General features: G+C 43.4%; 2 protein-coding genes across 2 annotated transcripts in view; both read right to left on the reverse strand.

Annotated features, from left to right (window-relative positions):
- Window positions 1-1,128: 1,128 nt before the first annotated feature.
- The window catches only part of LOC123753250 (uncharacterized), a 31,527-nt gene continuing 6,731 nt past the window's right edge, over window positions 1,129-25,924 (reverse strand). Inside the window, exons 2-4 of the mRNA XM_045735236.2 lie at window positions 11,979-11,997; window positions 1,991-2,805; window positions 1,129-1,845 (exon numbers count right to left, since the gene is read on the reverse strand). Coding sequence (XP_045591192.2) covers window positions 1,635-1,845; window positions 1,991-2,619 — 840 coding nt within the window. The 5' untranslated portion in view covers window positions 2,620-2,805; window positions 11,979-11,997 and the 3' untranslated portion in view covers window positions 1,129-1,634. The remainder of the gene's footprint in view (window positions 1,846-1,990; window positions 2,806-11,978; window positions 11,998-25,924) is intronic.
- On the reverse strand, window positions 5,436-24,094 carry LOC138370715 (uncharacterized). Its single transcript, XM_069335314.1, has 5 exons — window positions 23,735-24,094; window positions 23,509-23,586; window positions 23,148-23,381; window positions 22,726-22,929; window positions 5,436-5,680 (listed from the first exon to the last, which is right to left on the reverse strand). Exons 1-5 carry the CDS (start codon window positions 23,892-23,894, stop codon window positions 5,436-5,438), a joined length of 921 nt encoding a protein of 306 aa, XP_069191415.1. The 5' UTR covers window positions 23,895-24,094.

The raw sequence follows: 25,924 nt of genomic DNA on the forward strand, positions 1-25,924 counted from the left end.
AAGCAAAAGATTAAGCTAGTGACATTTACTGCCAAAATCTCTAACTGCATTCCGACTTTACCGAGGCTTTAATAGATTATATACCGCACATGCATAATGAATGTGATTGAAGTGACTGTTTAATATCAAGATTAGAAAGTAGCAAGCAAAACCGATTGGGTATTTGTGGCCACCGAGTATATCAATCTCAACAGTCTAGTGATATTGTGACTTCTGTCTGTAAATAATTCGTCAACATGGCTAAGTAGCTTGGAATGTTACATAGAATGCAATTGTAAAATAGTTATTATTGGCCAAAGATTTGTGTGGATCCTCCTCAGTGTGTTGACGTTAACAAGCCTAACATTGTAACAATCACTTTTGGCAAGCTGTTATTGGTGCGTTTATGTCAACACCAGTGAGTGCTGTATTGCAAGTCGAGCATGAAGTTTAACGTTCAATAAAATGTTTCACAACTTTTTCCGAGTCATTTTTTTTGTAGATTAGATTTGTTAATATACTGCAAATTAAATATCTAGTATTAATAGTGTAAACTTTTTATACAAAATTCCCCCATTTACCTCACCCCCCCCCCCCCCATCCCTTCTCCATCAAACTGACCAACTTTTTACAACCATGACCATGTTTAGCTCTTACAATACTGGCGGCAGCGGCAGGCAGGACCAAGGCCCCAGATTCACGAAAGCACTTACGCAAGCACTTAAGAACCTGTCCATCTTTTCTCAATCTTTGGCGGCTTTGTTTACAATTATTAAACAGTTAATGAGCTCCGAAGCACCAGGAGGCTGTTTATAACAATAACAACAGTTGATTGGCAAGTTTTCATGTTTGTAAACTGTTTAATAAATGTAACCAAAGCCGTCAAAGATTGAGGAAAGATGTACACGTTCGTAAGTGCTTGCGTAAGTGCTTTCGTGAATCTGGTCCCTGGTCACTACAGTTACCAATTTAGAGCACTATTTGCCTGGTCTAAAATATTTGTCCCGACTGAAGTTGTCAAGACATTAGATGTCAGGACGAAACGGAGCCATGTTTTAGATCCCACATATTTTAAAGACCTTTCCAAATTTAATAACTATAAGGAAGAGAATTGACAAGTACAAGAATGCCTATTTTATAATTAGATCATTTGCAATTTATAGATATTTATTTGGTATTAAAGGACAATGGTGGAACTATCAACTTTCTAAGCAAGTAAAAGGGTAAATTGTTACCCTTATATATACACGAGGACTTCAGAAGTCAGAGTAAAAGTTGATACTTGCCAGATTTGGTACTCCAAGTAGTAATTAGTTACATTCATAGAGATACTTTTGGTAGGTTCTGGGTCCGAGGCTCGTGCAAAAACACCGACAGTTCAGGATCAATGTCCACCACATTGCCACAGTCTGCTACAAGGCCGAATTCATTAGGTATAAATAAATTTCCTGCCATTTCTTCACTGGGCAACATTAAAGACGTGATCGATCTTGCTCAATCAGTTCACCATACAAGGCGAGGAACCGAGATAGAAATTGTGGATTTTTCTTCTTCTCGTCCAGGGTACTGGAACTCTCCCTCATCACCAACGACACCGTCATTGACCCATACAGCATACCGTACTCCATCTTGTTTCTGTACTCTTGATGGAGCTCCTATAGGGTGAAGGGCATCCCCCTACCCCCAGCCTCCATCACACTTCTAAAGGAGTCATAGTAGTAGGAGAGGAAGTCCCGCCAGTTCGCCTTCCTGTCTTTGCCGTGGACGCTGGTGTAGAGAAGGTAGTTTAAGTCTGTGGCCGGGGAAACCAGACGGTTCAGCTGGAGGTCAAGGAGAATTACATCAACCGGTTTACCTTCACTGTACCTGGAAGTATGAGGTAAAACATTAGTGGCACACGAACTATTTTGTTTATCATTTAACAAAAAATACCGATTTGAGCGAGTTAAATTTTCAAAATTGAGAGCCAAAATACATCTAAAAAGTGTAGGATGAACAAACTTTTTCCTACCTGAATTGTACGTTGTTCACCCAGCAGTCGCCATGACAAATCACATCAAACTTGGGATTTCTGACCAGAAAGTGTTTGACAAGATCAAGAGAGTTGTTCTGATGCTTGGCCAACCACCGCCTCGCCACCTCGTAGCCCTTCATGTTGGTCAACAAGGCCTCGGCACCCGCTAGACTTCCCGAGCATGTCTTGTTATGCATTTTCTTCGCATTTTCCGATAAACTGGTCCAGTCTTCAGCAATGTGCGGGAATGTTTGAGCCAGGTCTTGCAAGGGCGTTTTTGCCTTCAGCAGGAGAGAGGCTGCATGGAGTCGGGCTAGCTCCTTCAGGACCAGGTTTGTATGGTCTACATCGAGGCCCACTTTGCAGTCGAATACTTTAAAGCCCAAAGGTCGGAGGTCTTCCAAGAAGATCAGCTCTTTATCCTCTTCTAAAGATGTGTATAACCACCTTGGCATTCTCAAGTTACTGTGGCCCAAGGAATTCAGCTCTGAGTTGAGTTGCGGAAGGATTTCCTTGAAAAATTCATTTTCTTTCTTCATCATGGATAAATGAAAATCAGCCAAGTGGTCCTCTGATCTATGTGGGCTTATTTTTACCACATAAGACACTTCGTTATGGTTCCCCATCAGGGAGAATTTGACTTCAACACTGGTAACTGTTGAAGAAAAGTGGTCGCCCTTGCCAGCAAGGTCTCTTACGCTTTGAGAGATAAATATGGCCTCTGCCCTTGTCCATCTTCAGTGCCTCCTTCACATGATCGTCCTCTATGTTGGCCTGCGGTCCGACAGCGCCCGTACTTCCTGCAGAACCCACTGCCAAACATACATCTCTTAATTTTAGAAACTTGCTCGCGACTTTCTGGCTTTTGCACGATAACCATTACATATTCATATTACCTTTCATAAAAATACAAAAAAAAGTTACATTAATAGCACAACACTTATAATTTTATCATGTACTATGAGGGTAGCTGTTAAAGGCTCTGGATCCCTCCTGCCAATTCAACATCTCTTCCCTCTCTCCAGTAAGCAGATTTACACATTTATGTGCAAGCAAAGGTAACAGTCTACCCCAACCTCTTCACCATTGAACCCCTTATCTTTCATATTTCACCCCCACCCACTCTCTTAATTTGTAATTAAGGGGGTCATAATAAGTTGTTCAAGGTCAAACTTTTTTTTACTAGTTTGATATGAAAATGGCTGCAACTGTTTCAAGTTTCAGTATTGCAGCTTCAATAGAAAGCAAATTAGTTTTTTTCAACGAATTTCACATTCATTAAGCTGCTACAACCATAATAATTAATAATCAAAAGGAAGGCACTAAACTGGGAAAGCTATGTAGCACCGTCAAATGTGCGGAATAATCAGAGGGTGCTTAATAACACCAAGGATGCCAATACGAGAACAGAAATACACAAGGCGAATGACATTAGAAGTATCCGATTCGCCAAGAACTCTATCGAGGGGAAAAGTGATCGCGAGGGACTGTCGGAAAGCAGGACACGCTTGTCCTGGAAGTCATGGTATTCAACAAGGATATGCGCGACTAAGAGGGACAAAGCAATTCGGAAAATAAGGAGCAGGGCAGCGCTCCATTAAGTGACCGCAAGTTAAGTGCTTATGGCCAATACGCAACCTCGCCAGAGCCGTTTTCCAGCGCTGGTTACAGTGGTATGAAGGAAGACCATGGGGGACACTACGCTTAATAGTACACAGTTTGTTACCAGTAACAGAAGACCAACAACCCTGCCAACGAGCAAGGATGGAGGAACTAATAACTGGGTAAAAGTCTGAATAAGGTATACCTTTACTGGAGATGGGACAAAAGCAGATAGCTTCCGTAGTGGCAGCATCCACACGCTCATTTAAAGAAACGATAATATGCCTGGGACCCCATCAAAACTACCGATTTAAATTTACTAGAGATAAGAAACGGCCAATGTTTTATCTCGACAGCCACCAGATGGACTGGATTAAAGGACCCTAGAGTCATTAGGGCACAACGAGAGTCAACTACAACCATAAAGGAGGATTGACACCGAAAATGTTGGAGACGAAAGCATAGAGAATTGCATAAAGTTCTGCTGTGAAGATGCTAGTCTTCGGAGGTAGGCAACACAAGTGTTGTCAGGAAAAAATAATAACAGTGACCTACACTTTCTGCAGATTTAGACCCATCGGTGAAGATGGAAATCTAGTGGTAGTGGGAAGAAAAATGTTCAAGAAAAATGAGTGTCAGAACCGTAGGAAGGGGTAAAAACTTTAGCGATATGGGTCAGGGATGTACAAGATTTAGGAAGGGGGGACCTCTACAAGGGGCAAGGACGGAACAATACGAGGAGAAAAAGCGGTAATACGAATCTAAAAAGAATTCTGTAAGCGAGATAACTCGACAAAAAGAGGGAGGTGGTGAAGAATAACAGTAACTACCGGAGGAGTAAATGTCAAAGCACGATAGAGACGAGAGTAAGGATGTTAGGACCGCGCAAGATAGGGAAGACGGTAGCGATCATGGCGGACCTGAAGAGATAGGAAGCCAGTGTCAACAAACAATACGAGGGCAGAACGAAAAGTACCAGAGGTGAAGCACAACCCAGTATGGTGCAAAGAATCAAGACTGCGAAGAGTAAGAGATGCAGACGAGTAAGTAGGGCAACCATAAATGAGTTTAGCAGGATGAGAGAGGAATGTAGAGGATCATGCTCTTCTCCGGTCCAAGTAGTATGGGATAAAACCTTAAGGAGCTTAAGGGCCTTTGAGCATTCAACTCTTACATCAGAGATATGGAGCGGCTAAGACAAACTAGTCAAATATTAACCCCCAAAAGCTTAGTGGAATATCTCTACACAAGGGGATGGCCATAAAATGTCGGACGAAGAAAAACCACCCTTCAGAGTATAAGTCATAGCACAAGTGTTAGACTTTGAGAACCTGAAGCCATGATCTGTGGCCCAAGACGATACGGCATCAATCTCGAGTTGAAGCCACCGTTGAAGGAGAGGCGAATCATCACCGACATAGTTTAAGATCGTCGACAGAGCGGAGAAGACGTCAGGAGGAAAGAAAACCATTTAGGGCAACCAGAAAAAGTAGTGCTCAGAAGACTACCTTGGGTACACCCTCGCATTGCCGAGAAGAGGCAAAGTGGGGCACCAAACTTCACTAAAAGAACGACGAGAGGAAACTGGAGAGAATGGGAGATTACCACAAAGGCCATAAGAATGAAGTTGGGACAGAATATGATATCGCCAAGTGGTATCTCAAGCCTTTTACAGGTCAAAAAGGACGGCAAAAAACGTAGGTCTTCGGAGCAAAAGCAGTACGAATATAGACCAAGTTCACCAGGACATCTGTTATGCTGTGGCATTTGCAAAAAACAAATTGAGAGGGAGAGATGGTGAAAGTGTTCCAAGAACATCAAACGAACGTTAACCATACGTTCAAAGAGTTTGCAGACAACGCTTGAGGGCAATAGGGCGGAAGTCCTGAGAAGATGTCCCTAGAGATACTGGTTTCTGAACAGGGAGGACAACAGCATCGAGCCAGTCCACAGGAACTGACGACGACTCCCAGACCCGGTTATTCAGACTCTTCAAATAGGGAGACGTGCACGGAGGGAGATGGCGAAGCATCCCATAATTAATGTCTTCAGAGCCCGCTGTCGTAGAACCGCAGAGGGCCAGGGCTGATTGAAAATCGGAGATAATGGATCGTCATAGGGAAATCTGAGATGGGCACGGAAATCCTAAAATGAGATTCAAGAACAGGCTTACGAAGAAGGAAAGACTGAGGAAGACGAGAACCAGAGCTAACAGATGAAATGCGAGAACATAGTTCGGCTGCAACTTACAATATGTCTGTCACAAGAGTACCGCAGAGGTAGAGGACCGGCGAGATATCGGGAACGAATTTTACTGATAACTTGCAGATACGCTTTCAGATCTGCAGCAGAGGAGTTTCGGACGTAATGGTTGAAACATACGACTTCCAACTCTCCCTTTTACCCCATACGGATGGTCCTACCAGCCACCACTCCCCTTGCGAAACAGGAAAAAAGAATCAGCCGTCTGCCGGCAGCGGTGTCGTTTCCAGGCTTCATGCTTACAGTGGATAGCCCGAGCACATTCCACTTCCCACCAGGGAACTCGCTTCTGCGTGTCCCAAGACGTAGCGCGAGGAATAGAGTGGAAGGTAGCGTCGAAGACTCTTGAAAAAGAATAAAGATACGAGGGAGAGGCAGAATGTAGAGGTTGGAGAGAGTAGCTCAGAGGGTAAAGAGGTTCTAGTCTCTCTTGGACAATTGCCACCTAGGGAAGGAGAGGGGAGGGTGAAGAGAGAGGTAACAAGAACGGGGAAATAGTCACTGCCATGGAGGTCATCAAGAACCCGCTAAGTGAAATGCAAGTAAAGAGACGAGCAGAGAGAAAGGTCAAGACAGGAAGGGTGAGAGCGAGTCTACACGAGTAGGCACACCAGAAATCAGAAAAGACATAGAAGAAGAGAGGATGAACAGTTCGAGAAGACGAACCCAGTAGTCAGAACATCACTCTAGAGGGTATGTCAACCATTTAAATCGCCCAGCAGGAGCACAGGCTCTGGCAAAGAGTCCAGTAGGTGTTAAAGATCGGAAGGTAAAGTGGGACATTTGGGGGAGAAATTTAACAAACCGTATACCATTTACTCCCAAAGACTGGCAGCAGAACATCCGAGAGGCGACGAGAAAAGTAGGGAAACTAATGTTATATCAGAACGAATCAAGAGAGCAGTAGAGTAACGGGCCTCAGCAAAAACCTGGGGTAGGAGAGACAAAGGAATAGCCATGGATGCGACCAGGACGAGCACCAAGCATCTGCTCGTGGAGACAAAGGGGGGAAAACTGAGATCAGAAATTGGAGTTCATGGAAATTTGCGTAATATCTACGAATATTCCATTCAAGAATAAACATTGACAAAAAGAGAGAGGACAGCAACAGAATAAAGAATACGTAAAGGGTTAAAATGGAACATGTTAAAGAAGCTCAGGAAAGTCAGAGGACATGGGTAAACCGAGTAAGGATGAAGGGAAGAGAGCAGGAGGGCAGACCAGAGGCGGATGAGCAGGGTCTGTAGGAGGAGACATCCGAGGGTCAATGACAGCAGGAGGGGCAGAAACCGGGGAGCACACCTTAGCAAGGGCACAAACCGTGAAGGAAGCAGGGGCCAAAGAAACCATAGCAGGAACGGGGGGGGAAACGACCACAGAAATGGGAGGGGATGGAGCAATAGAGTCAGAGGTCGGGTGCGAGGAAGAAAGCGAAGCGTTCTTTCCCGCTGGGGAGGAGGGAGACGAGCCAGGCTTTCGCTTCTGACTCGAGACAGGTGTGCCAGCAACAACGTACTGGACAACAGACCTCTAGCGTGTGAACAGACAAAGAGGGAACACGATTGCTGGGAGTGATGGAAAGCAGTTCGCACATATAGGCAGCGTGGAGAGCCAAGAGACAGGGAAGAAGAACGGGAAGGAGGATCGGAGGGAGATTAGAAAAGAGACAGGAGACATGACAGTTGGTAGAAAGTGAACCCCCCCCCCCCCCCCAGACAGAAGCAGCTGGTGAACCCTCTGGATGTAAAGGAACAGGGGAGGAGGTGGGCGTGTACGGGTCTAATGCCTGGAAACTTGCGAGACTGAGGAAGGTGCGAAGGATGAGAGGAAGATTACAACACAAGATGTCAGCAAGAGTGGGGGAGACGGCGAACTTAGCGCCTTGCTTCGGGAAAATACAAACGTTCCCGGTGCTTCAAGTTGAGGATGGCTGCCTCAAGTTTTAAAAGTATACACGCACAGGAGAAGGTAGGGTGGGGTGGGCTTCAATGCAATTGAAGCAGCTGGCCTGGGGAGAAGTGCACGCCAACAGAGTGACCCTCGTCCCCACACATTAGGACGAGACAGTACTGGAGCATCAGAAGGCACCATGTCCGAACTTCCAGCACTTATTTCAAAGCCGAGGAGAGGGAATGTACTCCTGAACGGAGCATCTGGCACCAACAAGAGTAACAGCGGGCGAAGTGTCCGACCATCAAAGGTACTCTTCACAACCCAAAGGGCCAGACTGGGACGGACACGAGGCGGTCGAGTGAACGTCTACCTGAAGAACAGAATGGCCTAGTGCCTCGAAGATATGTTTAATATCCTCGTGGTAGTACTTTAGGTACCTAATACTGGTCGCAACATGGTGCCAACGGTTAAATGCCAGTGCCAACACTGGCATTTAACCGAGCGTTCTAGGAGACCCAAACAGGGGTCTCCCAATGCAGAACAAAGTGGCCAAGCGGGTGGCTGCATCTTGAGGAGCAGCGACACATGCCAAAATCGGTGGGGCTAAAAAATAACAGGTAATTACTGAATCAACAAGATCCCTATGGAGGGAGAAATCCTCAGAAGGAGAATCCAACTGATGGAAGTCAAAGTACTTATTGTATGTAGCAGGACCAAGCAAGGCGTGGTACGAATTAGTATGGGAAAAGCGTGCGAGAGCGGCCGTGGCGGGGACAACGATGAGAACCCCTAGTGAGGTGTCATAAGGCGCAGTAGTCACCTAGAGATGGAGCCGTGCTAAGGGACGAGACTGTCACCACAGGGAGCTTTGAGCTCAACTCTACCATAGAAGAGGGAAAGGGGTGGGGGGAAGGAAGAGTAATTCAGTCTGAGCCCTATTAAGCAGGGGCTACAGAGCCTGGTCTTCCACCACAGTCCGACCCAGGGACCTGGTCGCCCACCCCTTGAGCCTGGTTAAGAGAAGTCATGTCGTCAGCCATGCATTAGTCACTAAACGTTTGGGGCCTGAATCCAAGGGATACCACCTACCAAGTCAGGGAGGTGGAGCGAGGGCCAGTGCAGGAAGGGGGCGTCGTCCCCAGCAGTGCTCCCCTTTTCAAAATGGAAGTCCTACTCCATCGTTCATTCTCCCATATTGGTGCCAAGACCCCATTCCCCCTATCGCACCAGCCTTGACCCCTAACCATCCACTCAGGACGGCCCCTCACGGGTGACCCCCTCCAGCGAGTGGTCCGATGGCTCACAAGGCCCCTACGGTACGACTTTCTGCATGTACACCACCCAAAGAGGAGGCCAAAGGGGGGGGACCTCACATGTCCCTAGTACGCAAGCCTCTCACTACGACGAGGCGACATCACGGAGGGATCTACAACCCCAAGTGTGAAATGAAAATTTCTATGGCACAATCACATTAGCATATAATAAAGTATCCAAGACTATTCTCCAATATATGTTTAGTAAAATCTATTACAAGTAGTCCAAGTTCCTAAACAATTTTACAAATATGTTTATTACTATTTATAAAATCATTAAATGAACTTTAGAAAAAAAAACGCTTCTTGCAGACTGTATAGAAATTACACAAGGTAAGTTTCATGTAAATTGAATAAAAGATGGAAGTAAATGTTACGTTTATATTACTTTAATAGAAATTAAAAACGAAGTCTAAGGTGCTGCCATCCGTGGCCGGGGTTGATAACTAATTTCCTTCAAAATTGGCATCCTTACAGATAGGCTTACGTGCAGTCAGGTGTAAAAGTTTCATGCAAAACATTCGATAAACAAGGAAAATATTGAATTTTTTTTAGATACAACTAAATATATTTATTATATGTTATTTTGATAGCCGATAGTAAAGATTTCAGTCGACACTTGTTTGATGTTAATTTAACATTTTGGTAAATTGTTGACACTAGTAAATATTTTGTTTCTCCCCATTTATGCTACGATGCCGATACTGACCAAATTAAGACCTTTACATAAAAAACTAGTTGAATTTTTTTTTAATCTAACTAGTTTTCAGTTGTTGCATATTTGAAGATTATGTCCGCTTAAACCAAACTATTGTATGGGTTAATATGCAATTACTACATTAAAGGCAACTTGCCTTTCACCATGAAAATATAAAGTACTCTGAAACAAATTTAAGTAGTTTAAGTTATGTTTATCGGACAAGGCCTTGTTGGTTCCGCAACATAGTAAATTACCTTTTACTTTGAAGAGCTACCCAACAGCTTCCCTTCAGGTTCTTCATGGACACTTTGGTAAAAGGTGCAAAGTCTACTATAAACATTATGCTTAAATATATTTCGAAGTTCATTAATAAAGTAAAATGTGTATCTACATTTATATATTAATGAATCTAAGTCACTTCATGCACGCAACGTGGTTCAAATTCAGTAAAATGCAAGTATATAATATATATATATATCAATCTTTGGACAACACCCACCAGTGGGACTCGAACCCAGAAAGCACAACTACCTTCCAGTAGCTACCATAACTAGTACGCTTTAACCCACTACACCATCAGACCCTACAAAAGAAGTAGAGACTTCGAGATATATATACATCTCAAATATCTCCACTTCCCGAGGGCACCAGATAAGTGTGAGGTTAGTCTGCGTTTTTCATCAAGCCACTGTCAATGTGAGAGAACTCGTGTCCATGCTATAAGCCTATACTTGCATAAACCACAAGTGAAGATTAACAATCTTTGGACAACACCCACCAGTGGGACTCGAACCCAGAAAGCACAACTACCTTCCAGTAGCTGCCATAACTAGTACGCTTTTGTTTGATTGTTAATTGTTAATAATAAAGATTGTTAATCTTCACTTGTGGTTTATGCAAGTATAGGCATATATATATATATATATATATATATATATATATATATATATATATATATATATATATGTCGTACCTAGTAGCCAGAACGCACTTCTCAGCCTACTATGCAAGGCCCTTTTTGCCTAATAAGCCAAGTTTTCATGAATTAATATATTTTCTCTAATTTTTTTCTTATGAAATGATAAAGCTACCTATTTCATTATGTATGAGATCAATTTTTTTTTATTGTAGTTAAAATTAACGTAGATATATGACCGAACCTAACCAACCCTACCTAACCTAACCTATCTTTATAGGTTAGGTTGGGTTAGGCAACCGAAAAAGGTAGGGTAGGTTAGGTTAGGTAGGTTAGGTCGTCGAAAAAACATTAATTCATGAAAACTTGGCTTATTAGGCAAATTGGGCCTTGCATCATAGGCTGAGAAGTGCGTTCTGGCTACTAGGTACGACATATATATTATATATATATATATATATATATATATATATATATATATATATATATATATATATATATATATATATATAATATATATATATATATATATATATATATATATATATATATGTATATATATAAATTATATAATAGTAACCGCAGATAATACAAGATGAAAATTTCTTTTCAGACATCAAGATAGTTATAGCTTACACGTCTACAATAGATCCACTACGGGCTCACCATAGACCGTGCTACTGGGAAGTTTTTGTTCCAGGTAGCGAATCTTAAAGAACAGTCAACAATAAACTTTAGGAATTACATATTGCTAAGGTTCACTACATCAGTCACAGGGATACTGTGATCAAGGCGATCTTTAATACATTTTGAAAAATATTTACCAAACCAAATTGTCGGCAAGTCATCCGATAGTTCATGAATGTCATTCACCCATCTTGGTCTCCAAAGACGTTCTTACATATTTCACCGAATTTCATTCTTAGTCAAGCCGATATTTCTAATAAAGTAAGATATGACGGCGATATTCTTAGACCGGGGGAAAAAAAAGCAACAGATATGTGCATAGGATTTAGTCCGCTTGTCAACGGGCCAGTAGTTAAACCCCCAGCAAAAATTTAATTTAAATAATACCCTTCAGCAGAAGGAACATTAGCTTACTAGCCATGTTACTGCGGCTGAATCTCTTAAGACCCACGTCACTTACAGGTGCGGAAGCTCACTAATCAAATATAGTCATTAGCATAACAATTAGAGTGAAGCGCCAGAACACAACCTCAGTGGGTAACCATGTTACAATAAACTAGAGGACAGGTCGTAAACACCGGATGACCCACGTTGTGAGCACCCAACACCAACTTCTGCTATACGAGAAGGCCTTTAGTAGTGAAATATACGACTACGACCGCGCGCACCAGCTGCCAGCTGGCACTCCCTGGAGTGCCATCCGACAGCTGGTGCGCAGGTGTGTAGTCGCACAGGTTTTGGGGGATTTTGGGGGAATTTTTGGCGCGTTTCGGACGCGTGTGAGCGTGTTGTGTTTGGGTATGTGGTCATGAAAGAGGGGAGGTCATGTTGATGAGTGCCAGGTGGTACGCGACGTCGTCGTCACAGCGCGGGTGTCTAGTCACAGGGGGTAAGGGAATTTCCCGGAAGTTTGGCGCGTGTCGGAGGCAGCCCTGAGTGGCGGGTGAGCAGGTGCGGCCCCCCACCCCGCGCGCGCGAGTAAGTGGTGGAGTAAGAGGAAGGAGTGAAATGAATATGTGTGTTTAGCAAGTGATAGAGTAAGAAAATAGAAGGAAGATGGAGGAAGGAGTAAAAGAATATGTATGCGTGTTTTTGCGTAGCCTTAATCGTGAGTTAGTGTGTAGATGTGAGGAGAAGGCAACACAGTCTGTTATGTTGTTTTGGGTGGGGGGTTGGATGGAGCTTCCCCTTCGTCTGGAGAGAGTGCTCTGGGCCTTTATGTGGTTAGACAAACCATTAACGTCCCCTACAGGAAGAGCTAAGTGTGTGTGTGTGTGTGTGAGGATGAGGGCAAAGTCTCCTGTAGGAGGGGGGTGTACCATTACCTAAAGCGTTTTTCAATGTCGCGACGGGGTAAGCGTACTGGTCGCAGGTTGGAGCCTGACTGCTTTTTCCGTGTTCGGGTCAAGAAAGAGAGAAGTCACTCTCGTTGTGAGACTGCAGCGGGCCATTATGTGGTTAGACAAACCATTAACGTCCCCTACAGGAAGAGCTAAGTGTGTGTGTGTGTGTGTGTGTGTGTGTGTGTGTGTGTGTGTGTGTGTGTGTGTGTGTGAGGATGAGGGCAAAGTCTCCTGCAGGAGGGGAGTGTACCATTACCTAAAGCGTTTTTCAATGTCGCGGGGGTTTTTGTTGTCTTCAGAGTGTTGATGTTCGTCCCACGGCGGGTCCCCTTACACTGTGGATTCCGGTAAGGAGGCGCGAGGTACTTACTGCTGCCGACAGACAGACCCTCACCTGTCACCCATCAATCACTTCTCATTTGACCCAGGTCGTTTCACTCCCCTCACACACAAACGCCCCGCCAGTTCCCTGCGAGACTTCATCCGCTACACACGCGTCATACAGCTCCATGTCATGGAAAGGCGAAGCTCTACAGCATGCATGAAATGCGGAGTGTTTTATATTCCATCACCGAATCAAGTGTGTCGGCTGCAATGCGCTAGCTGTGAAAAACCGCCCCTAGGACATTACGACATCAAATGCAAGCGATGTCAGCAGATTTTCTGTGATAACCGTGAGTGTTATTCATATTTAATATTCCACAGTTCATTTTATGGCATCCACAGGTGAAATATCGCGTGTAAACTACTATAGTGTGAGAATATTAACTCATTCGGTCTATTACATTCCACACAGTTAAATATGTTCTTTCCAATTTCAGTTTACAAAACCGTGAAGTGTCCATATTGCTCACCCACCCCGCGAGGAGGTCATCGCCGGAATAAAACTTCACATAAACGTAGGTAACATATAAAATACACTTCTCGTATCTGTATTTCATCCACTTGCAAGCGAACACACATGCATAATAATAAACATATTTTTTCCCCATTCACCCATGCTGAATATCATTTGTTCCATTTCAGGTTATAATCCATACCTCAATCGACGGAGGGAACAGATCGACGTCATCGAGCCTATACCCCATTCCTCACACACTGAGCTAAGGAGTGCACATCTCACTCGCGGCCACCCCCCACCCCTTCATCAGGCTCAGCCACGCCGCCAGATGGGAGGCTACGAGACCGTATCGCCCCCTGTTAACAGGATGTTACGAATTCATACACACGCACCTGCTCAACCCCTTCACCAGGACATAAGTAAGTTATTATTACTGTCTGATTTCAGTCTATTTCCTAAACATATTAATCCACACTAGTCTGTTCCCTAGCCTCATATATATATATATATATATATATATATATATATATATATATATATATATATATATATATATATATATATATATATGGTTCATTCTTTCTAGAGATAATATGTTTTCTTTTTTTTACAGACGACACACCGCTGTGCATAGATTTGGCATCCAGCGTCAGCTGCAGCAGCAGTGGCAGTGAGAGTGACACAGCAGGGCGGACAGTAGCCACTTCCGGCTCTCACAGGGAGGGGAGGAGGAGGTCTCGTTCACGCCCTCACTCAACCCCCATTTCCTCCCCCAGCCCCATACCCCAATCAATCAGCGACAGCTATGACAGCAACAGCAGCAGCAGCAGCAGCAGCAGCAGTGGTGAGAATCGTACCATTTTCATCTCAGACAGTGACTCAGACGACAGCTCAGCAGACCGTGACCTTGACCCGCCAGCGTCTGTCAATTCTGACTTATTAGCACCGTCAGGCGTAGTAGCTGAGCCAGCGGTCTCACCCATTCATCTCGGAGGGGGAGGGTTATCACCACCCCCCACCCCTCCCAGCCCTATCCCATCACCCCCTCCACCTCTTTCCCCCTCCCCTCCACCTGCGCTAGAAATTCAACCTCAGTTGCTGGATCGAATTGACAACTATAACGGCAGCTACGTCAGGCTTTCATTCTCCATACCAGAACATGTTAACACCTCACCAGGACTCTATCTGAGAACATACAGGGATTTTTTCATTAATGAGGTTCGATCCCTTTTCTCCCCACAACACCCATTCCTCCTAATTTACCCAGACATCACTCTAATTGTGAGAAATTTAAATGTACAACAAGACGGTGAGGATAATCTATTGGATCCTATAAATAACGACGGCTTTCCCATACGAGGTGAGGGGCAAAGAATTACTCTAGAGGAAGTAGAAACTCTTATTGATTTTTGGGCTGATGAATTGACAGAGAAAATATCCCAGTATCTGGAAGCGAAGGAAGGGTCCAATGTCTTGGTTGAGCGGCTCACCGGGTTTTACATTAACTGTGGTCAGATAGAACATCCGATAAGATTAGGCTCGCATGTAGACTATCCTAAAGGCTTGCGTGGAAAGCAGTTGGTTTTCAATCCAGAGGGAGAGGCTGATATCTGCCTTATGCAGTGTGTTGCAGCTTATAAATGTTTAGCTAAGGGAATGCACCTAGATAATATTCGCGCTAGATCTGTGAATGCTAGTTGGTGTCTCAGACACATGAAATGGCCAGCAGATGTCAATTCTGCAGTGACGTTTGAGGATATTCTCAAGGTAGAGAAAATGAATAAAGTCAGTATATTCATCTATTCACTAGAAAGAGATGAAAATGCTAGACGACAGCAACGACACTACATTACACTGGCTAGGAAGGGAAGAGGAGGATATACAGATGTCATACCATTGCTGATGTTGGAAGCTCAACATTTAGTATTAATTAAGGATTTTAACCAATATGTACGTAATATGAGCAACAATCCAGATCTAATCCCAAGTCATCACAGCTTCTGTCATTGTTGTTTAATATCACTCCCTGCAGATAGCATGCAGAGCCATGAAAGTACATGCAAAGTAATCTTCCTCTCTGGTGGGTAGAATTTGAGAGTTTGATGTACTTTGCATGTACTTTCATGGCTCTGCATGCTATCTGCAGGGAGTGATATTAAACAACAATGACAGAAGCTGTGATGACTTGGGATTAGATCTGGATTGTTGCTCATATTACGTACATATTGGTTAAAATCCTTAATTAATACTAAATGTTGAGCTTCCAACATCAGCAATGGTATGACATCTGTATATCCTCCTCTTCCCTTCCTAGCCAGTGTAATGTAGTGTCGTTGTTGTCGTCTAGTATTTTCATCTCTTTCTAGTGAATAGATGAATATACTGACTTTATTCATTTTCTCTACCTTGAGAATATCCTCAAACGTCACTGCAGAATTGACATCTGCTGGCCATTTCATGTGTCTGAGACACCAACTAGCATTCACAGATCTAGCGCGAATATTATCTAGGTGCATTCCCTTAGCTAAACATTTATAAGCTGCAACACACTGCATAAGGCAGATATCAGCCTCTCCCTCTGGATTGAAAACCAACTGCTTTCCACGCAAGCCTTTAGGATAGTCTACATGCGAGCCTAATCTTATCGGATGTTCTATCTGACCACAGTTAATGTAAAACCCGGTGAGCCGCTCAACCAAGACATTGGACCCTTCCTTCGCTTCCAGATACTGGGATATTTTCTGTCAATTCATCAGCCCAAAAATCAATAAGAGTTTCTACTTCCTCTAGAGTAATTCTTTGCCCCTCACCTCGTATGGGAAAGCCGTCGTTATTTATAGGATCCAATAGATTATCCTCACCGTCTTGTTGTACATTTAAATTTCTCACAATTAGAGTGATGTCTGGGTAAATTAGGAGGAATGGGTGTTGTGGGGAGAAAAGGGATCGAACCTCATTAATGAAAAAATCCCTGTATGTTCTCAGATAGAGTCCTGGTGAGGTGTTAACATGTTCTGGTATGGAGAATGAAAGCCTGACGTAGCTGCCGTTATAGTTGTCAATTCGATCCAGCAACTGAGGTTGAATTTCTAGCGCAGGTGGAGGGGAGGGGGAAAGAGGTGGAGGGGGTGATGGGATAGGGCTGGGAGGGGTGGGGGGTGGTGATAACCCTCCCCCTCCGAGATGAATGGGTGAGACCGCTGGCTCAGCTACTACGCCTGACGGTGCTAATAAGTCAGAATTGACAGACGCTGGCGGGTCAAGGTCACGGTCTGCTGAGCTGTCGTCTGAGTCACTGTCTGAGATGAAAATGGTACGATTCTCACCACTGCTGCTGCTGCTGCTGCTGCTGCTGTTGCTGTGGGAACCGACCTGTGAGATTTATATTTATTTAATTTATATGAATTTATATTTACGTTAATTTATATACTTCGATAGCAATTTGTATAATGTTAAGTGGACTGTATTTCTGCAATAATCTCTTAATCTCACAAATCGATCCTCTACACATTAGGGGGGGTTATTAAATTAATATATATGCAGCCAATCAAACTACAGTAATAGCTACATACATTGATGAGGTTCCTTATCTTATAGTACAGCAGGTTAGTCCACCAGGTATAACTAGGGTGTAGACACCAAATTATCCTCTTTGAGGTAGCTTCCATATCACCCAGTAACTGGTGCACAAACTCTTCCTCGTCTTGACCTGTCAAAAGGGCGCTAACTGTGAAGCCAGAATCCTATATATGACAAGCTATATCAGAGAAAACACTATACAGTACATGGAACATGAAGACCTGGCTTAATTACCTTTAGTTTGAGGCTTCCACGTGATCTAACCGGACACCCTATATCCTGACATTAATGGCCATAAATGAATGATAAACGGGTTTCGGATAGACTTAACTTGAATTGTAGACATCGTGTTGGAGATGGTACCTTTGGTTTCCATAACACTACGTCCAAGTAAAATTAACAGGAGCCGAATTTGCTCCCGTGTGAGCCTCTGGTCTCAATATAAACACAATGGCTGTTTAACACTCCATACTATTGACGTTACTGGCCGACATTGTCCAGAATGATAGGAGCTAAATTTGCTCCACACGTCTCGGAGGTGACACAACAATGGCTCCCCCTTCCTCCCTGACGCCTGGCCTACTTTGTCCAGATTTCAGATAGTGATAGAAGGGTCACATTTACTCTACTTTAATATTGATAATTAAGTTAATTTATATAAGATGTTTTTATGATGGTAAAGTCCAAAGACTAATGTATTTAAGAATAATTCCCACCATAATAGGTGGTGAATTATAATAGTATGTGGTGATGATATCCCGTTTTCTTTAGATGGTAATTCCACTACAAGTTACGTTTTCTATGGGTAACTTGTTTATACAACACAGCTATTATCTGTATGATATTATTATTAAATGGTGTCGGATTTTCCGACATAATTCCCCAGGGGCTGCTCACGGGTCGAAGTCCTAATTAGAACAGACGAACACCGATACTCCTCCTTCGAATTATTAGATTAATTTGATGTTAGTAGTTAGTAATCACACATTTGTGTGTCTGTTCGTACAGGACGGATGTCCCGTACTAGAGTTGCAGGGGTTAGAAGTCTAATGCGATTTCATTTCCCTGTCAACTCTTGAAAGGCTAATATTCAAGCCTTATTACATATTATTTAACCCAGAAGACTGGATGTGATCAAGTACTACAGTCAAGTATGATTCAGGGACTGCAGTGAGATCAGTGACATTAGATATAACTTGAAGTTTGTTCAGGTAACTGGTCACTGATATATAAACACTGAGGCCCATGGAATACATCTTGATTAAATAATAAATGTATCAAATCAGTCATCAGATTTATTGGGGTTTAATTTAGTTAATTGATTCAGAAGATTGAATAGCTCATCATTAAAGTAAAGTATGGTTCTGAGACTGCAGTGGGTTCAGTGACATTGGTCGCAGTGACTTGTAGCTGTTTTAGGCTACTGTTCACTGATTTGCCACTGAGGCCTCATGAACTCTTCTTCAGCTTTAAATGATGATACTAACATCAACCTCTGTTGGTATAGTCAGCTGTAATCTCCTTAGTATAATGCTACTGGAGAAATATAATCAGCTGACAAATTTAGATTTCTATTGGTATTGTTTATCTGCAGGCATAGGTCTCCTCAGGCTTGATACTGGGCCTGAGAGTAATTTACCTCCTGCAGAGTTTAACATGGTTATACCCTGATATTTAGTAGGGCTACCGATGAATCGATGACAATAGTCTGTCCCTACAAGGAGACCGAAGTCGGTGAGGTGATCAGACTTAATATTATCTGCCAATTTTATTCCTCTATTTCTCAGGAATTTGGCTGTTGCTCTCAGACCTTGAACTTGTAGGTCTACTGGTATTTTCTCCACCACAATGGCTTGTACTCGACAGACGTACCTGCCTAAGCGTACTGATGGTTGTACCACCTGGTAGACTTGAGGTCCTGCATCTGTTACAAACCCTGAGATGTTGAATGACATCTGGGCTACAGGCCTTAATTGTAATTCATCTGCCAACCTTTTAGTGATGTATGTTCTTTGGGATCCTTGGTCAAACAACCCACGGGTATGGACCTTGGCCCTCTTATTCAGGATGGTAATTTGGGCAGTAGGCAAAGTCGTATTACCTTTAGACTTTGCTGATTGGACACTCTTTGTTTGTTGCACCTTGCAGTACTGTACTGTGGTGGGAATGCTATCTTCCACCTTGGGGTTTGGAGACGTTGTTTTGGTGTCTCTGCACAATGCTGCATGGTGTTGACCTTTGTTACACCTATTACAGGTGTGTAATTGGGTATCACAGTCCTTGATGTTATGTTTCCTGAGGCACCTCGTGCAATGTTGCAAATCTTTGAGTCGCTCAACACGGGCGTCACTATCAGGAAAATTAGGGCAGTGGTACATTGAATGTTTCTCATTGCAGAACAAACATGTTCCATAGCTTCCAGTACCCTTTGGTGTCACGTTCTTGGATGACACAGTAACTATAGGCTTGGAGGGTCCCACTGCATATACGCCCACACTGCCTCTGTTCCACTTTGGTGTTGAATTATATTGTCTAGATTGATTTGGAGTACCTTTGGTACTCTGTGGTTTACTATTATTGGTTTCTGAGGGTTTACTTGGTGGTTTTAATTTGTCATGTGTTCGTAATTGATGAACTACTGACTTTAAACCTTCAGATATTTCATTCATGGATAAGATGCTTTTATTGTAATGAGCACTCATTTGTCTCAATATGTCCCTAGGTATTTTCTCCTGGACAATTATTTTCAAGACCCACTCAGCCCCGTTTGTATCTGCTGTCAGGCTGAGGGCATTGATCAATGATTCTACCTCCAGCTTGAAGACTTGGAGTGAATCAGCTGAAGCCTCCGGTGGGGGTAAATGCAACAGCTCATGAACTAAATGTGATGTTCTTACTTCTGGATCAGCATAATTATCCTTGAGGAGTTTTTACTGCCAGATCATAGCCGTCATTAGTTAATCTCAGATGGGATACTACTGTTTTAGCCTCACCTGATAATTGACCTTGCAAATAAGAGAATTTACTACTCTTTGGTAAAGATTGTTTTGAGTCTACAAGGTCAACGAATTTGTTCCAAAATTCGTCCCAATCTTCCTCATCTTTTCCTGAGAAAGTGGGTAAATTAATTGGAGGGAGTCGAGCTTCTGCTTGACTCGTATTAGATGCAACTGTTGTTGTTGTTGCTGTTGCCTTGTTCTGGGCAATTAATTTGACATAAGGCTGTAACGTGGCCTGAGTGTGATCTTCATAATTCGCAAGATCAACCATAATGTCGTCTATTTCTGTTTCTGATAAATTAGTGTTGGCAAGTTCAGCCACATATGTTGCTATTTGGCATTTGATTTGCTCAAATTTACCTGCAGCTGCTTGATAATAGCTTTCCAGGTCAGCATAATCAACTGTTGATTGTTGTGACAAATCTTCACATTTCTTGATCTGTCTTGTTAAGTGGCCTTTAAGACCTGCAAGGGTTCTTTTCATTCTCCCTGCATTATCCATACTGGCTCGTTGGTGAAGCCTTGTGGGGCTTGTACTTGGGCTGCTCATAATACTGAACAAACACTAATGGTAGCCTAGGGTAAATTCTGAACTCACTAGGCAATATTCCTACCTCTACTAGAGGTTAGCACTTAAAATTAATACACATTATATATATATACAATCATACACACTAATGATTTGAGTGATAAACCAGTGTCACTGGAAGTACCTTTAGGTTAGCTCTTCTATATCACCCTAGGATGGTAGAGACACTAACTAATCACTCAAAGGTGTAATGATCATAAGTAAATTATTATATATACACAACTCAACTCGAGTTGATAAAAATTACACCCAAAATAGAGTCAGCACCATTCATTAATGGTGTTAGGTTGTTGAATATAGTACAACTGACTATAGTAATAATGGGACTAGGATGAACAATAATAGTTCAACTAGTCAGTATCCTACCCTGTTGTGGGTTGGCAATTAGTAAATATTATACTGTGATCACTAGTGCAATTTATATTAAATAATTCTCTATTTGGAGAAATAATATACACAATTATTGATAATAGCCTCTTAATTAGCCTCTATGAAACTTCTAATATTATCTAGAAGTATTAAATATTATTAGTGACCTCGCGAAATAAAGTCCACAAAATTCGTAGATAATCTCTCGCGAAATGTAACACCACGAAATCCGTGAACAATCTCGCAAAGACACAGTCACTAGTTTGGCTGGCTTCTATATTAGCGCTGTCATTTCACGAAATAACACGCCACCAAATATCTGTGGGTGTGCATGAAACCGCTGACGAAGCTGAACTGGGCTGAGGGAGGCTCCTGAGCTCCCTCGAGGCTAGGCTGCCGTCTTGACTGCTGGCCTTGTTTAAATAACACTGCACTAGTATATTTAATGAATCCACTGGTTAACTGGTTCATCCGGTACTAAGATGACCAAATGTGGGTTCATAGGATCAAATAATCCGTCATCCGGTTCGAAGATGACCAAATAATGTGGGCACCGACTTGTGAGATTTATATTTATTTAATTTATATGAATTTATATTTACGTTAATTTATATACTTCGATAGCAATTTGTATAATGATAAGTGGACTGTATTTCTGCAATAATCTCTTAATCTCACAAATCGATCCTCTACACATTAGGGGGGGTTATTAAATTAATATATATGCAGCCAATCAAACTACAGTAATAGCTACATACATTGATGAGGTTCCTTATCTTATAGTACAGCAGGTTAGTCCACCAGGTATAACTAGGGTGTAGACACCAAATTATCCTCTTTGAGGTAGCTTCCATATCACCCAGTAACTGGTGCACAAACTCTTCCTCGTCTTGACCTGTCAAAAGGGCGCTAACTGTGAAGCCAGAATCCTATATATGACAAGCTATATCAGAGAAAACACTATACAGTACATGGAACATGAAGACCTGGCTTAATTACCTTTAGCTTGAGGCTTCCACGTGATCTAACCGGACACCCTATATCCTGACATTAATGGCCATAAATGAATGATAAACGGGTTTCGGATAGACTTAACTTGAATTGTAGACATCGTGTTGGAGATGGTACCTTTGGTTTCCATAACACTACGTCCAAGTAAAATTAACAGGAGCCGAATTTGCTCCCGTGTGAGCCTCTGGTCTCAATATAAACACAATGGCTGTTTAACACTCCATACTATTGACGTTACTGGCCGACATTGTCCAGAATGATAGGAGCTAAATTTGCTCCACACGTCTCGGAGGTGACACAACAATGGCTCCCCCTTCCTCCCTGACGCCTGGCCTACTTTGTCCAGATTTCAGATAGTGATAGAAGGGTCACATTTACTCTACTTTAATATTGATAATTAAGTTAATTTATATAAGATGTTTTTATGATGGTAAAGTCCAAAGACTAATGTATTTAAGAATAATTCCCACCATAATAGGTGGTGAATTATAATAGTATGTGGTGATGATATCCCGTTTTCTTTAGATGGTAATTCCACTACAAGTTACGTTTTCTATGGGTAACTTGTTTATACAACACAGCTATTATCTGTATGATATTATTATTAAATGGTGTCGGATTTTCCGACAGTTGCTGTCATAGCTGTCGCTGATTGATTGGGGTATGGGGCTGGGGGAGGAAATGGGGGTTGAGTGAGGGCGTGAACGAGACCTCCTCCTCCCCTCCCTGTGAGAGCCGGAAGTGGCTACTGTCCGCCCTGCTGTGTCACTCTCACTGCCACTGCTGCTGCAGCTGTCGCTGGATGACAAATCTATGCACAGCGGTGTGTCGTCTGTAAAAAAAAGAAAACATATTATCTCTAGAAAGAATGAACCATATATATATATATATATATATATATATATATATATATATATATATATATATATATATATATATATATATATATATATATATATATATATATATATATATGAGGCTAGGGAACAGACTAGTGTGGATTAATATGTTTAGGAAATAGACTGAAATCAGACAGTAATAATAACTTACTTATGTCCTGGTGAAGGGGTTGAGCAGGTGCGTGTGTATGAATTCGTAACATCGTGTTAACAGGGGGCGATACGGTCTCGTAGCCTCCCATCTGGCGGCGTGGCTGAGCCTGATGAAGGGGTGGGGGGTGGCCGCGAGTGAGATGTGCACTCCTTAGCTCAGTGTGTGAGGAATGGGGTATAGGCTCGATGACGTCGATCTGTTCCCTCCGTCGATTGAGGTATGGATTATAACCTGAAATGGAACAAATGATATTCAGCATGGGTGAATGGGGAAAAAATATGTTTATTATTATGCATGTGTGTTCGCTTGCAAGTGGATGAAATACAGATACGAGAAGTGTATTTTATATGTTACCTACGTTTATGTGAAGTTTCATTCCGGCGATGACCTCCTCGCGGGGTGGGTGAGCAATATGGACACTTCACGGTTTTGTAAACTGAAATTGGAAAGAACATATTTAACTGTGTGGAATGTAATAGACCGAATGAGTTAATATTCTCACACTATAGTAGTTTACACGCGATATTTCACCTGTGGATTGCCATAAAATGAACTGTGGAATATTAAATATGAATAACACTCACGGTTATCACAGAAAATCTGCTGACATCGCTTGCATTTGATGTCGTAATGTCCTAGGGGCGGTTTTTCACAGCTAGCGCATTGCAGCCGACACACTTGATTCGGTGATGGAATATAAAACACTCCGCATTTCATGCATGCTGTAGAGCTTCGCCTTTCCATGACATGGAGCTGTATGACGCGTGTGTAGCGGATGAAGTCTCGCAGGGAACTGGCGGGGCGTTTGTGTGTGAGGGGAGTGAAACGACCTGGGTCAAATGAGAAGTGATTGATGGGTGACAGGTGAGGGTCTGTCTGTCGGCAGCAGTAAGTACCTCGCGCCTCCTTACCGGAATCCACAGTGTAAGGGGACCCGCCGTGGGACGAACATCAACACTCTGAAGACAACAAAAACCCCCGCGACATTGAAAAACGCTTTAGGTAATGGTACACTCCCCTCCTGCAGGAGACTTTGCCCTCATCCTCACACACACACACACACACTTAGCTCTTCCTGTAGGGGACGTTAATAGTTTGTCTAACCACATAATGGCCCAGAGCACTCTCTCCAGACGAAGGGGAAGCTCCATCCAACCCCCCACCCAAAACAACATAACAGACTGTGTTGCCTTCTCCTCACATCTACACACTAACTCACGATTAAGGCTACGCAAAAACACGCATACATATTCTTTTACTCCTTCCTCCATCTTCCTTCTATTTTCTTACTCTATCACTTGCTAAACACACATATTCATTTCACTCCTTCCTCTTACTCCACCACTTACTCGCGCGCGCGGGGTGGGGGGCCGCACCTGCTCACCCGCCACTCAGGGCTGCCTCTGACACGCGCCAAACTTCCGGGAAATTCCCTTACCCCCTGTGACTAGACACCCGCGCTGTGACGACGACGTTGCGTACCACCTGGCACTCATCAACATGACCTCCCCTCTTTCATGACCACATACCCAAACACAACACGCTCACACGCGTCCGAAACGCGCCAAAAATTCCCCCAAAATCCCCCAAAACCTGTGCGACTACACACCTGCGCACCAGCTGTCGGATGGCACTCCAGGGAGTGCCAGCTGGCAGCTGGTGCGCGCGGTCGTAGTCGTATATTTCACTACTATTTCACTACTAGTAGTAGTGAAATATACGACTACGACCGCGCGCACCAGCTGCCAGCTGGCACGTTTGGCGCGTTTCGGACGCGTGTGAGCGTGTTGTGTTTGGGTATGTGGTCATGAAAGAGGGGAGGTCATGTTGATGAGTGCCAGGTGGTACGCGACGTCGTCGTCACAGCGCGGGTGTCTAGTCACAGGGGGTAAGGGAATTTCCCGGAAGTTTGGCGCGTGTCGGAGGCAGCCCTGAGTGGCGGGTGAGCAGGTGCGGCCCCCCACCCCGCGCGCGCGAGTAAGTGGTGGAGTAAGAGGAAGGAGTGAAATGAATATGTGTGTTTAGCAAGTGATAGAGTAAGAAAATAGAAGGAAGATGGAGGAAGGAGTAAAAGAATATGTATGCGTGTTTTTGCGTAGCCTTAATCGTGAGTTAGTGTGTAGATGTGAGGAGAAGGCAACACAGTCTGTTATGTTGTTTTGGGTGGGGGGTTGGATGGAGCTTCCCCTTCGTCTGGAGAGAGTGCTCTGGGCCATTATGTGGTTAGACAAACCATTAACGTCCCCTACAGGAAGAGCTAAGTGTGTGTGTGTGTGTGTGAGGATGAGGGCAAAGTCTCCTGTAGGAGGGGGGTGTACCATTACCTAAAGCGTTTTTCAATGTCGCGACGGGGTAAGCGTACTGGTCGCAGGTTGGAGCCTGACTGCTTTTTCCGTGTTCGGGTCAAGAAAGAGAGAAGTCACTCTCGTTGTGAGACTGCAGCGGGCCATTATGTGGTTAGACAAACCATTAACGTCCCCTACAGGAAGAGCTAAGTGTGTGTGTGTGTGTGTGTGTGTGTGTGTGTGTGTGTGTGTGTGTGTGTGTGTGTGTGTGTGTGTGTGTGTGTGTGTGTGTGTGTGTGTGTGTGTGTGTGTGTGTGTGAGGATGAGGGCAAAGTCTCCTGCAGGAGGGGAGTGTACCATTACCTAAAGCGTTTTTCAATGTCGCGGGGGTTTTTGTTGTCTTCAGAGTGTTGATGTTCGTCCCACGGCGGGTCCCCTTACACTGTGGATTCCGGTAAGGAGGCGCGAGGTACTTACTGCTGCCGACAG

Source organism: Procambarus clarkii, chromosome 33 (genome assembly GCF_040958095.1).
Source record: "Procambarus clarkii isolate CNS0578487 chromosome 33, FALCON_Pclarkii_2.0, whole genome shotgun sequence".
NCBI classification, from domain to species: Eukaryota; Metazoa; Arthropoda; class Malacostraca; order Decapoda; family Cambaridae; genus Procambarus; species Procambarus clarkii.

Bases quoted from the DNA above. Each gene is read 5' to 3' on its own strand.
- LOC138370715 (XM_069335314.1), bottom strand. From the start codon at position 23,894: ATGGAAAGGCGAAGCTCTACAGCATGCATGAAATGCGGAGTGTTTTAT. The intron at 23,587-23,734 runs GTGAGTGTTATT...TTCCAATTTCAG, and splicing joins GCAGATTTTCTGTGATAACC to TTTACAAAACCGTGAAGTGT. The intron at 23,382-23,508 runs GTAGGTAACATA...GTTCCATTTCAG, and splicing joins GAATGAAACTTCACATAAAC to GTTATAATCCATACCTCAAT.